Source organism: Aquarana catesbeiana, linkage group LG01 (assembly GCF_042186555.1).
Source record: "Aquarana catesbeiana isolate 2022-GZ linkage group LG01, ASM4218655v1, whole genome shotgun sequence".
NCBI classification, from domain to species: domain Eukaryota; kingdom Metazoa; phylum Chordata; class Amphibia; order Anura; family Ranidae; genus Aquarana; species Aquarana catesbeiana.
Window position 1 is genome coordinate 947,217,386 of NC_133324.1, and position 13,384 is coordinate 947,230,769.

Genomic DNA, 13,384 nt, shown 5'->3' on the forward strand with positions numbered 1-13,384 from the left:
GAACGGATCTAGCTGAACACTGTGAGCAGGACGCACTGCACTAACTTGTAGGTTTAGCTGAACAGCTGAACACTGTGAGGTGGACGCACCACACTAACTTGTAGGTTTAGCTGAACACTGTGAGCAGGACGCACCCCACTAACTTGTAGGTTTAGCTGAACACTGTGAGCAGGATGCACTGCACTAACTGTAAATAGTCTAGCTGCCTGACTGTGGTACTAATAGGATCAAAAGAACACCAGTAATTTTCTTCAGGTAGCTGTATATACTGTAACAAGACAAGCCTGCCTGTCAGTAAGAAGATAACAGGAATGGATCTAGCTGAACACTGTGAGGTGGACGCACCACACTAACTTGTAGGTTTAGCTGAACACTATGAGCAGGACGCACCCCACTAACTTGTAGGTTTAGCTGAACACTGTGAGCAGGACGCACCCTACTAACTTGTAGGTTTAGCTGAACACTGTGAGCAGGACGCACTGCACTAACTGTAAATAGTCTAGCTGCCTGACTGTGGTACTAATAGGATCAAAAGAACACCAGTAATTTTCTTCAGGTAGCTGTATATACTGTAACAAGACAAGCCTGCCTGTCAGTAAGAAGATAACAGGAACGGATCTAGCTGAACACTGTGAGCAGGACGCACTGCACTAACTTGTAGGTTTAGCTGAACACTGTGAGGTGGATGCACCACACTAACTTGTAGGTTTAGCTGAACACTGTGAGCAGGACGCACCCCACTAACTTGTAGGTTTAGCTGAACACTGTGAGCAGGACGCACCGCACTAACTTATAGGTTTAGCTGAACACTGTGAGCAGGACGCACCCCACTAACTTGTAGGTTTAGCTGAACACTGTGAGCAGGACGCACTGCACTAACTGTAAATAGTCTAGCTGCCTGACTGTGGTACTAATAGGATCAAAAGAACACCAGTAAATTTCTTCAGGTAGCTGTATATACTGTAACAAGACAAGCTTGCCTGTCAGTAAGAAGATAACAGGAACGGATCTAGCTGAACACCGTGAGGTGGACGCACCACACTAACTTGTAGGTTTAGCTGAACACTGTGAGCAGGACGCACCCCACTAACTTGTAGTTTTAGCTGAACACTGTGAGCAGGACGCACTGCACTAACTGTAAATAGTCTAGCTGCCTGACTGTGGTACTAATAGGATCAAAAGAACACCAGCAATTTTCTTCAGGTAGCTGTATATACTGTAACAAGACAAGCCGGCCTGTCAGTAAGAAGATAACAGGAACGGATCTAGCTGAACACTGTGAGCAGGACGCACTGCACTAACTGTAAATAGTCTAGCTGCCTGACTGTGGTACTAATAGGATCAAAGGAACACCAGTAATTTTCTTCAGGTAGCTGTAAATACTGTAACAAGACAAGCCTGCCTGTCAGTAGGAAGATAACAAGAACGGATCTAGCTAAACTGAATACAGTGTATATATATATATATATATATATATATATATATATATATATATGCAACACCTGGGATGCATATATATACACAATACACTGTAAGTGCAGCTAACTGACTGACTGTTCTGCCTAATCTATCTAACTCAAATCAAATGTCACTGTCTGTTTCTCTCTCTCTCTCTCAATGAACGCCGGAACACACACTACACAGGGCCGCCGTGCAGGCGGCCTTATATAGTGTGGGGCGTGTACTAAATCCCCTGAGCCATAATTGGCCAAAGCCTCCTTGGCTTTGGCCAATTACGGCTCTCTCTACTGACGGCGCTGTGATTGGCCAAGCATGCGGGTCATAGTGCATGCTTGGCCAATCATCAGCCAGCAATGCACTGCAATGCCGCAGTGAATTATGGGCCGTGACGCGCCACACGAATTTGGCGCGAACGGCCCATATCGTTCGCAATTCGACGAACGATCGAACAGCCGATGTTCGAGTCGAACATGGGTTCGACTCGAACACGAAGCTCATCCCTAGTGTTAATGAAGAGGTAGAAACTCAGACTCTTTCACAGATGGAAACAATTAAGGCATGGGCTGGGATAACAGTGTTAATGGAGATGTTAACTACCCTGACATTGACTGGTGCTATAACACTGCTCGTAAATTGAAAGAGTGGAAATGTATAAACTTATGATAGGATCATACAATGGGACAAATTATAGAAGCCCCAACTAGATTTGATACTCAACTGGACCTGTTAATTGCAAACAGTGGGAAGATCATTTCCATTTTTCACAATAACCACATGCCGACCAGCCGCCGCAGTTGTACTGCGGCAGAATGGCAGGGCTGGACGAAACAACATCACTATCACTGATTGCTGTAAAAATGCCAATGGTTCCAAAAATGTGTCAAAAGTGTCCGACGTGTCCGCCATAATGTTGCAGTCCCGATAAAAATCGCAGATCGTCGCCATTACTAGTAGAAAAAAATTAATAATAAAAATGCCATAAAACTATCCCCTATTTTGTAGACGCTATAACTTTTGCGCAAACCAATCAATATACGCTTATTGCAATTTTTTTTACCTAAAATATGTACAAGAATACATGTCGGCCTAAACTGAGGAAAAAAATATTTTTTTCATATATTTTTGGGGGATATTTATTATAGCAAAAAGTAAAAAATATTGAGTATTTTTCAAAATTGGCACTCTTTTTTTGTCTATAGCGCAAAAAATAAAAACCGCAGAGGTGATCAAATACCACCAAAAGAAAGCTCTATTTGTGGGGAAAAAGGGACATCAATTTTGTTTGGGTGGAACAGCGCATGACCGCGCAATTGTCAGTTAAAGCGACACAGTGCCGAACCGCAAAAAGTGCTCTGGTCAGGAAGGGGGTAAAATCTTCCGGGGCTAAAGCGGTTAAAGAGGTTGTAAACCTCCAAAAAAAAGAAAAAAAACCTGCAAGACAAAGGCATAATGAGCTAGTATGCATTGCATACTAGCTCATTATGAAATACTTACATTAGAATGATGCCATGAATCGGCGCTGGCACACGGCTGACAGGGCCGACATCTTTCCCGGAGTTACTTCCGAGTTTGCGGGCTCCAGCGCTGTGATTGGCCAGAGCCGCGATGACGTCACTCCCACGCATGAGCGGTCCGCGGGTCATGGAACGGGCCCTGAATAAAAGGCACGAGCCGCGCAAGCGCCGATTGACGTTGGCAGTAGTGTATATAGTGAATCTCTCCTAAGCTGTGAAAGAAGTCACTTTGGGCAGGAGGCTTGTGGAACCCAGCATCTCTTGGAGAGCTGTAGAAACTCCTTGTCCAGCTCCCCCAGCCTCTACTATGTGTAAGTTATCCTGTGTCTATTAGAGGCACAGGGTGACCGAGAACCCCAGTCTGATCTCAAGAATATATCAAGATAAAGTCCCCCTTTCATCAGAGACCATTGCTAGATTGAGTGGGGTGGGGGTTGCTATGTGTTAAGTGCCTGTATCTCATTGTTCTATTGTGTCTGCCTTGGAAGAAAAGTATTATGGGATGTAAATGTGTGTCATTATGCAAAGTGGGGGGGTTGTCCCCTGATTGTAGCTCTGTGTGACTTTTGTTCAAGTAAACATTTCATGTTCCAGCTTTGCAGCCAAACAAGTCCTGCCTAGTTCATGGTTGTAATATCTATATCCAGACTGGAGGAAGCAGTATATGACGGAAGCACTCAAGCAGAGTGTGGGAAGCGATTCCATTACACCTACCTTAAGCCTTATTATAGGCTTACCTGTAGGTACAATTAAAGAGGAATACTTTACTTTCTCTTTAAGGCTTTCATGCAAGTCAGATCCATTTTTGCTGATCCCCTGCTGGCTGAGCAGAGCAGATGGATGACAGGTCTGCACCCGCTCCACTTATGCAGAGCAGATACGGACACAGCCCGCCCTGCTCTTTGGGCAGCCAGATGTAAACTGACCAGCTGTCTGCTTACACCCGGCTGCCCTCTTATCCGGTCCGGCCAGCCGGGGGGAAACAGATCTCTTTCAGTTTTTAGTCTTTTTTTGCCGTATTGGAATGGACCCAGAAGTAGCTAGGTGTTTATGGACACAAGTTTGATTACATCTGGCCCCCAAAGAGGAGAATGGAGGGTTCAATCAGGTTTGGCTGAAATTCAAAAAATCTAAATCTAAACTTTTCTAAAATGAAATAAGAGCAAAATGGTAATGGAGATCTCAAATTATATATACTCTTCCCACGTCACTGGATCACATCTGCATAAATGAACATTAGGGGAAAATAACCCCTGAACAACACAAATATACACTCCTATAGTGGTTGTGACAGGTGTCATGGACTCCCATACTCAAGATGAGTCTGTCCTCCGTAAAAGCTTCCTTTGTCCGGTATCAGCACGATCCAAGATTCCTTAGCCCACCCAGTCACTTGTCAAAGCATCAGTGTAGGATGGGCCAAAGGATCTTGGATTGTGCTGGTACCGGACAACGGAAGCATTTACAGAAGACAGACTTATCTTGAGTACGGGGTCCGTGACATTGGTGACAGTGGTGGGATATTGTTCAGAAATATTAATATCTCAAGTGAAAGAGCCCCTTCATTCTTTCAATACAAACCACACATATAAGACCCTGGATAACAGGTGGTAACACGAAATGCTGAGTCCAGTGTGGTTGTACGATAAGTCTGATTAGTGCAGATCGGACTGGGGTTCTTGGTTGCCCTGTCCCCCTAATAGACACAGGGAGACTTACACATAGGAGGGGCCGGGGAAGCTGGACAAGGAGTTTCCAGAGCTCTCTAAGGTAAGCTGGGTCCCGCAAGCCCCCCCCGCTCAAAGTGACTCCTGTCACAACAGGTATTATCAACTCAACATGTTTCCCAGATTTGAGGCCGTCCGCTTCATCAGGAGCTCGAGTGTAAGTTGGCTCCTAGAATGGTGAAACCAGTGATATCAATTCCCAATAGAGGTGCTCGGGGGGGGCAGGGTTGGTCGCTCCGGCACTCCAGCACCCAGTGCATCATGTGGGCCATCTCAGGTATGTGGACTTTATTATTTCTTCCATTATAAAGGATATTTGCAAAAATCTCATCAATTATTTTCAAGCCAGGGATATAAACTTATTTTCATATGAATAGTGCCAAAAACTTTATAGCATATTGGCCCAATATCCAAAACTTGACAAGAGTCAAGCGTGGCCACCTGTTAGAATGTAGACACTTTAAAACATAATGGCGAAGATTTACTAAAACTGGTGCAGCTGTGCATGGTAGCCAATCTGCTTCTAACTTCACCTTGTTCAATTAAGCTTTGACAATAAGCCTAGGTTCACATTTGGCATGCTTTTTGACATGTCAAGTTGCATGCCAAATTGGCGGCTATTGCCGGCAATTGCACCGTCCAAAACAGTGCCGCACCGCACAGATTCCCAAAGGTAGTTCCTGTACTACTTTTGGCGACTTCAGGGGGGTGATTTGTATAGACATAGGTGCAGGAACCCACACAGATATCTGTCAAATTGCCTCCTAAGTCGGACTGCATTGCCGGGTTGGAAGCTGATTGGTTTCTATGCAGAACTGCACCAGATTTTGCACACTCCAGTTTTAGTAAATCTCCCCCAATGTCATGGTTCTGTGCATACAAAGGAAAGTGGTGGAGCTAATGTACAAAATGAGGATGGAATAAACAAAATTACTGGAACAGTACAGAAACCATTAGGGCCATTCAGTGTTGGAATAGTGTCAAAGGATATGTCCTAGCACCGCACGTTGTCACACAATGGCAGCAGTGGACAACGCACAGCATATATTTAAATGAAAGTTTTCATGCCTGCAGGTCAGTTTTAAAGTGTGATTTTAAAAGGAGATAACCTGCAGCACATGTCGGTTTTGTTCGCTAATGTTGTAGAATATTGGCATGATCATTTTCCATCCTCCTTTTTGGCTCTTGAAAATAATTACAGTGGAACCTCGGATTACGAGCATAATCCGTTCAAGGGGTATGCTCGTAATCCAATGTACTCGCATATCAAAACGAGTTTTCCCATTGAAGTCAATGGAAACAAAAATAATTAGTTCCGCATTGACTTCAATGGGATGCAATACCGCATATGGCCAGAGGTGGGGGGAGCCTCGGAAACGGCCGAAAAGGCCCGAGGGACACTTCGGCGGACCTCAGCAAACCTCAGAAAGACTCCATTCACGAGCCTTTCCGAGGTTTGCCAAGATCAGCCGAACTGTCCTCAGGTCTTTCCGTGCATTTCCGAACAGTGCCAATCGGCGACTTTCGGCTCTGCTTGGCTTCGGCGCACCCCCCCTCAGGCCAAAAGCGGTACTGCACACCTCTTTTGGCCTGAATCCTGCTCGTTTTGCGAGACAACACTCGCAAACCAAGTTAGGATTTTTAGAAATACAGTGCTCAGTTTGCGAAACGCTTGTTAACTGCGTTACTCGCAAACCGAGGTTCCACTGTCATTTAGAATCGTAGTTACACAGCTGTCAGGAATCCCATTTTGCCTATACACAGTATGAAGACTTACACAATTTGTAGAAATTACTAGCATCTCTTTTTTATCCAATAACTTTTCAGATTCTTGTGGGGATGGGGGTTGTGGTATTTTCACAAATTTTTTAAAGAAAATCACTTGTGCTAAAATTTGTGGAAAACTTTTGTGTGTTTTCATCCATTTTGTTTGATCCTCGTGGTGGTGAGACTGAGCAGGCCAGACTAGACTGTTTATTGCCTGCCCTTGTTCTTCTGTTTCACGGTTGTATTTGGCCACCTGGCCAGAGGTGTGTTCTGGGTTGGCCCCAAGGTCTAGAGGTCTATTCAGTGGCTCCCGCTGCTGTGTCTGAGCCAATAAGAAGGGAGAGACCTGGGAGAGGCTCTCGTGCACATCGCTGGATCGCAATCGGACTCAGGTAAGTTTGGGGTGCTGGGGGGGAAACTGCACACTGAAAGCTTGTTTACCTTCATGCATAGAATGTTTACCCTTTACAGCCACTTTAAGCCTTGGGATAAAAAAAAAGGCTTGGACATCCACCTCTAAGAGATGACAATAGATGGGAACACTGCTCTGCAGTGAAATATTTTGCCTGCCATTTCGATGCTCCCATTTAGATCTATCAGCAACATTAAACTGGTTCTGCCTGGTCTATTGTACAATGAAGGCAAGGTGGGACCGCTTTTGTTCTGGGAGGACATCATGTGACATCCTTCCATTCGTGCCACACATGCGTGCCCCTGGGGACGCGCAACATGGCAATCGGTGGAGAGCTGTGTCCCTCGGACACAGCGCATTACTGATCACAGTAAAGAGCCAATGACTTAGGCTCTCACTGTCTGATGAAATGAAAGCCAATAAGCGACTTTCCTGTGACGGGACATTTACACTGATAATCATTGCAGCCTCATCAGTGCCTCATCAGTGTAGCCTCATTAGTGCTGCCTCATCAGTGCCATCTCATCAGTGCCTCCTCATTAGTGCAGCTTCATCAGTGCAGCCTACCTGTTAGCTCACTCCACTTCCAATCCACACTCTGGGGCTCTCGGCTTTGCCTCTCCCACTCCAAATCCATTACACAGCTTCACCTGCAGCCGCGGCCTTCTCCCGACCTTACAGACTGCATTGGGACAGGGTCTAAGTGTCAGTGGGGCACCCGGTCCCACCCCCTCCCCTGCTCTATGGGGAAAACCGCTGTCTCTGTTTACCTGCTTGCTCCACAGACAGTGCCATCATGGGGCGTGGGCAGCCTCTATGTGCAGGCAGCGTGGGCATCAGGGGCAGCTGTTTTTGGCCCCAAAACAATGACTGGGCCCAGGGCAGCTGCCCTATTTGCCTTGCGTTAAAGACGGCCCAGGTTATATAATGCCGGCAGTTTATGCAATGCTTTACAACATAAGTGCAATTACAATACAGTTTTATACAGTAGGAATCAGAGCCCTGCCCTGTTAGAGCTTACAATCTAAGAGGGAGGGTCAAGAGATATAAAAGGTAATAACTGTGTGGGATGGGCTGGTGGAGAAAATAAAATTACAGTTGTTAGGTGGGGGCAGGATAGGCCTCTCTGAAGAGATGAGTTTTCAGGGATCGTCTGAAAGTGGAGTAGGAGATAGTCGGACAGATTGGGGGAGGGAGTTCCAGCTGATGGGATAGGCTCTGGAGAAGTCCTGGAGGTGAGCATGGGATGAGGTGACAAGTGAGCTAGAGAGCAGGAGGTCTCGGGAGGAACTAAGAGAACGATTTGATTGATATTCTGAGACTAAGTCAGTGATGTAGCTGGGGCAGAGCTGTGGATAGCTTTGTAAGGTTTTGTTAGTATTTTGAATCTAATATGTTGGGTGAGCAGAAGCCAGTGGAGGGATTGACAGAGAGGGGTGGAGGACACTGAATGGTTGGTAAGGTAGATGAGTCTAGCAGCATCATTCATGATGAACTGAAGGTGGGGGGGATAGCCAGTGTAAGGGTAAGCCAATGAGGAGAATATGAAAGAACCAGGTAAATATATCCACCCCTAAACAACTGTTTGTGAAAGACACAAATTTGCTGGTAATAACAATAATAGTCTTTGGTGGTGGTGAAGGCCGTTAAAGCTTCTGTAAAAGCATCTGTAAAAGCTTTGTTGTATACGTTTTTTTTCTCAGTCTCTTTGTTACAATCTTATTTTCTCCCTGTGTTCTGTAGGGTCCATTATGGCAGAGTCGGTGGCCATGTTGAATTTCTACCCAAGTTTTCCAGCTGGACAGGAGCAGTCCAATTGCGGCGAGTTTATTTTCCTTGTGGACCGGTCTGGGAGTATGGAATGGTCAATGAATTCTGGGCCAAATGCCCCTCGGCGGATTCATAGTGCCAGGGTCAGTAAATTGCCCAAATTGACCATCTAAGAAAGACAGAATGAAACAGTTTTTCAGGATTCTTGTTTTAAATACTAAACAGTTGTACGTTTATGGAAAAAACACTTATGGAAAAGCATCAGGCAGGCCATCAGGCAGGCCATGGGTTGTCCCTTATGCAAGTGCCTTTAGTGCTTAACATTTCCTATGTTGCTTATGCAATTTATATATATATATATATATATATATATATATATATATATATATTTTTTTTTATATTTATTTATTTATTTTTCTAACACCCTAGAGAATAAAATGGCTGTCATTGCAATACTTTCTGTCACACCGTATTTGCGCAGCGGTCTTACAAGCGCACTTTTAGCACTTGGTTCCTGGTTTGAAATTTAATATATTTTCTTCAGATACAACAGTTCCTTTTCTAGATACTCTGCTGAGTATACAGGACAACCGTATAATGGTTGACCTGTATAGAAAGCCTACAGACCGAAATCAGTTACTACACTATTCCAGCTTTCACCCCCGGGGGTATTTAAATCTATACCAAGAAGCCAGTTGAAAGGTATATCTAGGATTGTAAATCAGATGGATATGAGAGAAAGGCGATTGAGTGAGATGGAAGACAGACTACATCAAAGAGGATATCCAGGTGACATTCAGCAAGAACGTATCAATTTGGATCAAAATAGAGAAAAAAATGTAACCCATAGACTGCCTTTCATCTCGCAATTTCATCCATTCTCTAATAAAATCAATAATATAATTAGAAAGCATTGGTCAATATTGAATAAAAATTATCCAACCATCCCTGAGTTTTACCACCCCCCCCTTCCATCATATCGTAGGAGTAGAACGCTGCGTGATAGATTGGTCACATCAGACCAATATAGCACACCCATTCCTCGCACTACATTCTTAGGTCCCCCGAACCATGGATCCTATCCTTGTCTATCATGTACCCAATGCACCAGTATAATAAAAGGGAAAAGTTTTTGTCACCCACATAGAGGTTACAACATTGACATTAAAGATTATTTCACATGTCAGTCATCCTATGTTATATACATTATTAAATGCCCATGTGGTTTACTTTATGTGGGGGAAACAACCCAGAAGGTAAAAGATAGAATCGCAAGGCACAAGTACTCGATTCGTGACAAACTGGATAAACTTCCATTATCCAGACATTTCACAGAACAGAAACATACAGTATCTCAGTTAAGATATATGGTCATCCACGGTATACCCATGAATAGACGAGGGGGTGATAGAGAACTTATTCTGAAAAAACGTGAAGTTTATTGGATTAACCGTTTAAATACGATACAGCCTAAAGGGTTAAATACCGATTTTGATTTGTATTTATTCGTTTAGATGTTATTGTGATGAGATGACATTCCGGATTTATTGTTATATTTTTATGTTTTTATAGATGTCATAAAGGGAAGTTTTTTTAGGAAGAATATTTTCTTTATGAGAAAACCTTTGTGTTATTATCCATATTTTGTTTATTAATATGTGTGTGTCACCGGCGCAAAACCAATATTTCAATCAATTAATAGTGATTTTTTGGCTGCTGCATTCAAAAAACCTTTCATAGGAATGGACTAAAAGTGTTGTTTTTTATGTGTGAATGCGCTGCTCCCATCTATGCACCCTTTCCAATATTCACATACCCTACCTTTTAATTATGAAAAGAATATATATATATAGCTAACCTAAATAAAAAACATATACATGTGAAAATTCACCACATTAGACCAAAACCATATAACAAAACAAAAATCCGATGACATATATCACATATGTAACAGAGTCCCCAAATAAATGCTTTCAAATCTTCTATCAATTGCCGTGATTGGCGTGCTCCTGTGTTCCTTCAATATGCATAAAGTGACTGTGTGATCCACCACCACCTGTAAGATTGGCCACTCACCAGATTCTTCTCTAATAATACACCTTTGGTTCATTCATGGGATAACCACTCCACTTTAGAAAACCTCTTCAACGACTATAGTTGGACTTTAGTGTTCCTCATATAAAATATGGATAAAACGATCATCGCGCAATACGTTTTAAAACTGTTTATTATGTAAAAACAAAGAAGAAGTGTACACTCACATTTAAAAGTGCCCTCGAGCCGGCACAGAGCTTATCCAGCAGTTAGGGACGGGTGTAGGAACTGTAGCCTGGTCCGCCTATGTGTAATGTGCGACCTCCATGTTCCGCTTGCGTTCCACCCCTCGTATCCGTTCGCGTCCTCACCAGCCATGACCGTTTCCGATCACGTGGGCAAAAAATCTCCCAGCAGTCTCTACGCGTTTCGCATCATAGTATGCGTTATCAGGAAGCTGTTACTGATGACGCATACTATAATATATATATATATTTTTTTTATATTTATTTATTTATTTTTCTAACACCCTAGAGAATAAAATGGCGGTCATTGCAATACTTTCTGTCACACCGTATTTGCGCAGCGGTCTTACAAGCGCACTTTTAGCACTTGGTTCCTGGTTTGAAATTTAATATATTTTCTTCAGATACAACAGTTCCTTTTCTAGATACTCTGCTGAGTATACAGGACAACCGTATAATGGTTGACCTGTATAGAAAGCCTACAGACCGAAATCAGTTACTACACTATTCCAGCTTTCACCCCCGGGGGTATTTAAATCTATACCAAGAAGCCAGTTGAAAGGTATATCTAGCATTGTAAATCAGATGGATATGAGAGAAAGGCGATTGAGTGAGATGGAAGACAGACTACATCAAAGAGGATATCCAGGTGACATAGTTCAGCAAGAACGTATCAGTTTGGATCAAAATAGAGAAAAAAATGTAACCCATAGACTGCCTTTCATCTCGCAATTTCATCCATTCTCTAATAAAATCAATAATATAATTAGAAAGCATTGGTCAATATTGAATAAAAATTATCCAACCATCCCTGAGTTTTACCACCCCCCCCCCCTTCCATCATATCGTAGGAGTAGAACGCTGCGTGATAGATTGGTCACATCAGACCAATATAGCACACCCATTCCTCGCACTACATTCTTAGGTCCCCCGAACCATGGATCCTATCCTTGTCTATCATGTACCCAATGCACCAGTATAATAAAAGGGAAAAGTTTTTGTCACCCACATAGAGGTTACAACATTGACATTAAAGATTATTTCACATGTCAGTCATCCTATGTTATATACATTATTAAATGCCCATGTGGTTTACTTTATGTGGGGGAAACAACCCAGAAGGTAAAAGATAGAATCGCAAGGCACAAGTACTCGATTCGTGACAAACTGGATAAACTTCCATTATCCAGACATTTCACAGAACAGAAACATAGTCATCAGGAAGCTGTTACTGATGACGCATACTATGATGCGAAACGCGTAGAGGCTGCTGGGAGATTTTTTGCCCACGTGATCGGAAACGGTCGTGGCTGGTGAGGACGCGAACGGATACGAGGGGTGGAACGCAAGCGGAACACGGAGGTCGCACATTACACATAGGCGAACCAGGCTACAGTTCCTACAACCGTCCCTAACTGCTGGATAAGCTCTGTGCCGGCTCGAGGGCACTTTTAAATGTGAGTGTACACTTCTTCTTTGTTTTTACATAATAAACAGTTTTAAAACGTATTGCGCGATGATCGTTTTATCCATATTTTATATGAGGAACACTAAAGTCCAACTATAGTCGTTGAAGAGGTTTTCTAAAGTGGAGTGGTTATCCCATGAATGAACCAAAGGTGTATTATTAGAGAAGTATCTGGTGAGTGGCCAATCTTACAGGTGGTGGTGGATCACACAGTCACTTTATGCATATTGAAGGAACACAGGAGCACGCCAATCACGGCAATTGATAGAAGATTTGAAAGCATTTATTTGGGGACTCTGTTACATATGTGATATATGTCATCGGATTTTTGTTTTGTTATATGGTTTTGGTCTAATGTGGTGAATTTTCACATGTATATGTTTTTTATTTAGGTTAGCTATATATATATATTCTTTTCATAATTAAAAGGTAGGGTATGTGAATATTGGAAAGGGTGCATAGATGGGAGCAGCGCATTCACACATAAAAAACAACAATATTTTGTTTATTGTTTCATTTTTTTTCTTCTGTTTCCTTTTTTTCTTCTGTTCCCCCTTTTTTTCCCCTTTTTTTGTTTTTGATTTAATAATTTTTTATTTAATAATTTTTTGTTCTTTTTTTCTTTTTCCTTTTTCCCTTTTTTTGGCAAAGAAGTAATAGCACCTGTTGACAATTGATTGTTCCAACCACGTAAAATGAGGAGAAATGACTAGTTAAAAAACCTGTTACCAAATGTGGGTTAATTAATTCCAGCTTAATCAAGTATAATCAACAAACTTATGTGTATATATAACATGTGATGTATGTAACCAGTTGCAGACATAAGATTGTGAGAAAGGGCGCTATCTGTGAAAGCCCGAAACGTCGCAGTCAGCTGCATCTGGTATCAGTTTGATGTCTTTGTAATCTTTGTGATTTTTTATGGAAATAAATTTCCTGTGCAGCAATCCTGACTTATCGTTTATATATATATATATATATATATA

General features: G+C 42.6%; 2 protein-coding genes across 3 annotated transcripts in view; both read left to right on the plus strand.

The window, feature by feature from the left end:
* The window catches only part of LOC141121389 (von Willebrand factor A domain-containing protein 5A-like), a gene marked incomplete in the record, with an annotated part of 791,688 nt that overhangs the window by 457,472 nt on the left and 320,832 nt on the right, over positions 1 to 13,384 (plus strand).
* LOC141121405 (von Willebrand factor A domain-containing protein 5A-like) overlaps positions 1 to 13,384 on the plus strand; it is a 239,283-nt gene that overhangs the window by 135,116 nt on the left and 90,783 nt on the right. For both annotated transcript variants that reach the window (XM_073611105.1, XM_073611106.1), the window contains one exon: positions 8,625 to 8,794. In XM_073611105.1, coding sequence (XP_073467206.1) covers positions 8,625 to 8,794 — 170 coding nt within the window. The remainder of the gene's footprint in view (positions 1 to 8,624; positions 8,795 to 13,384) is intronic.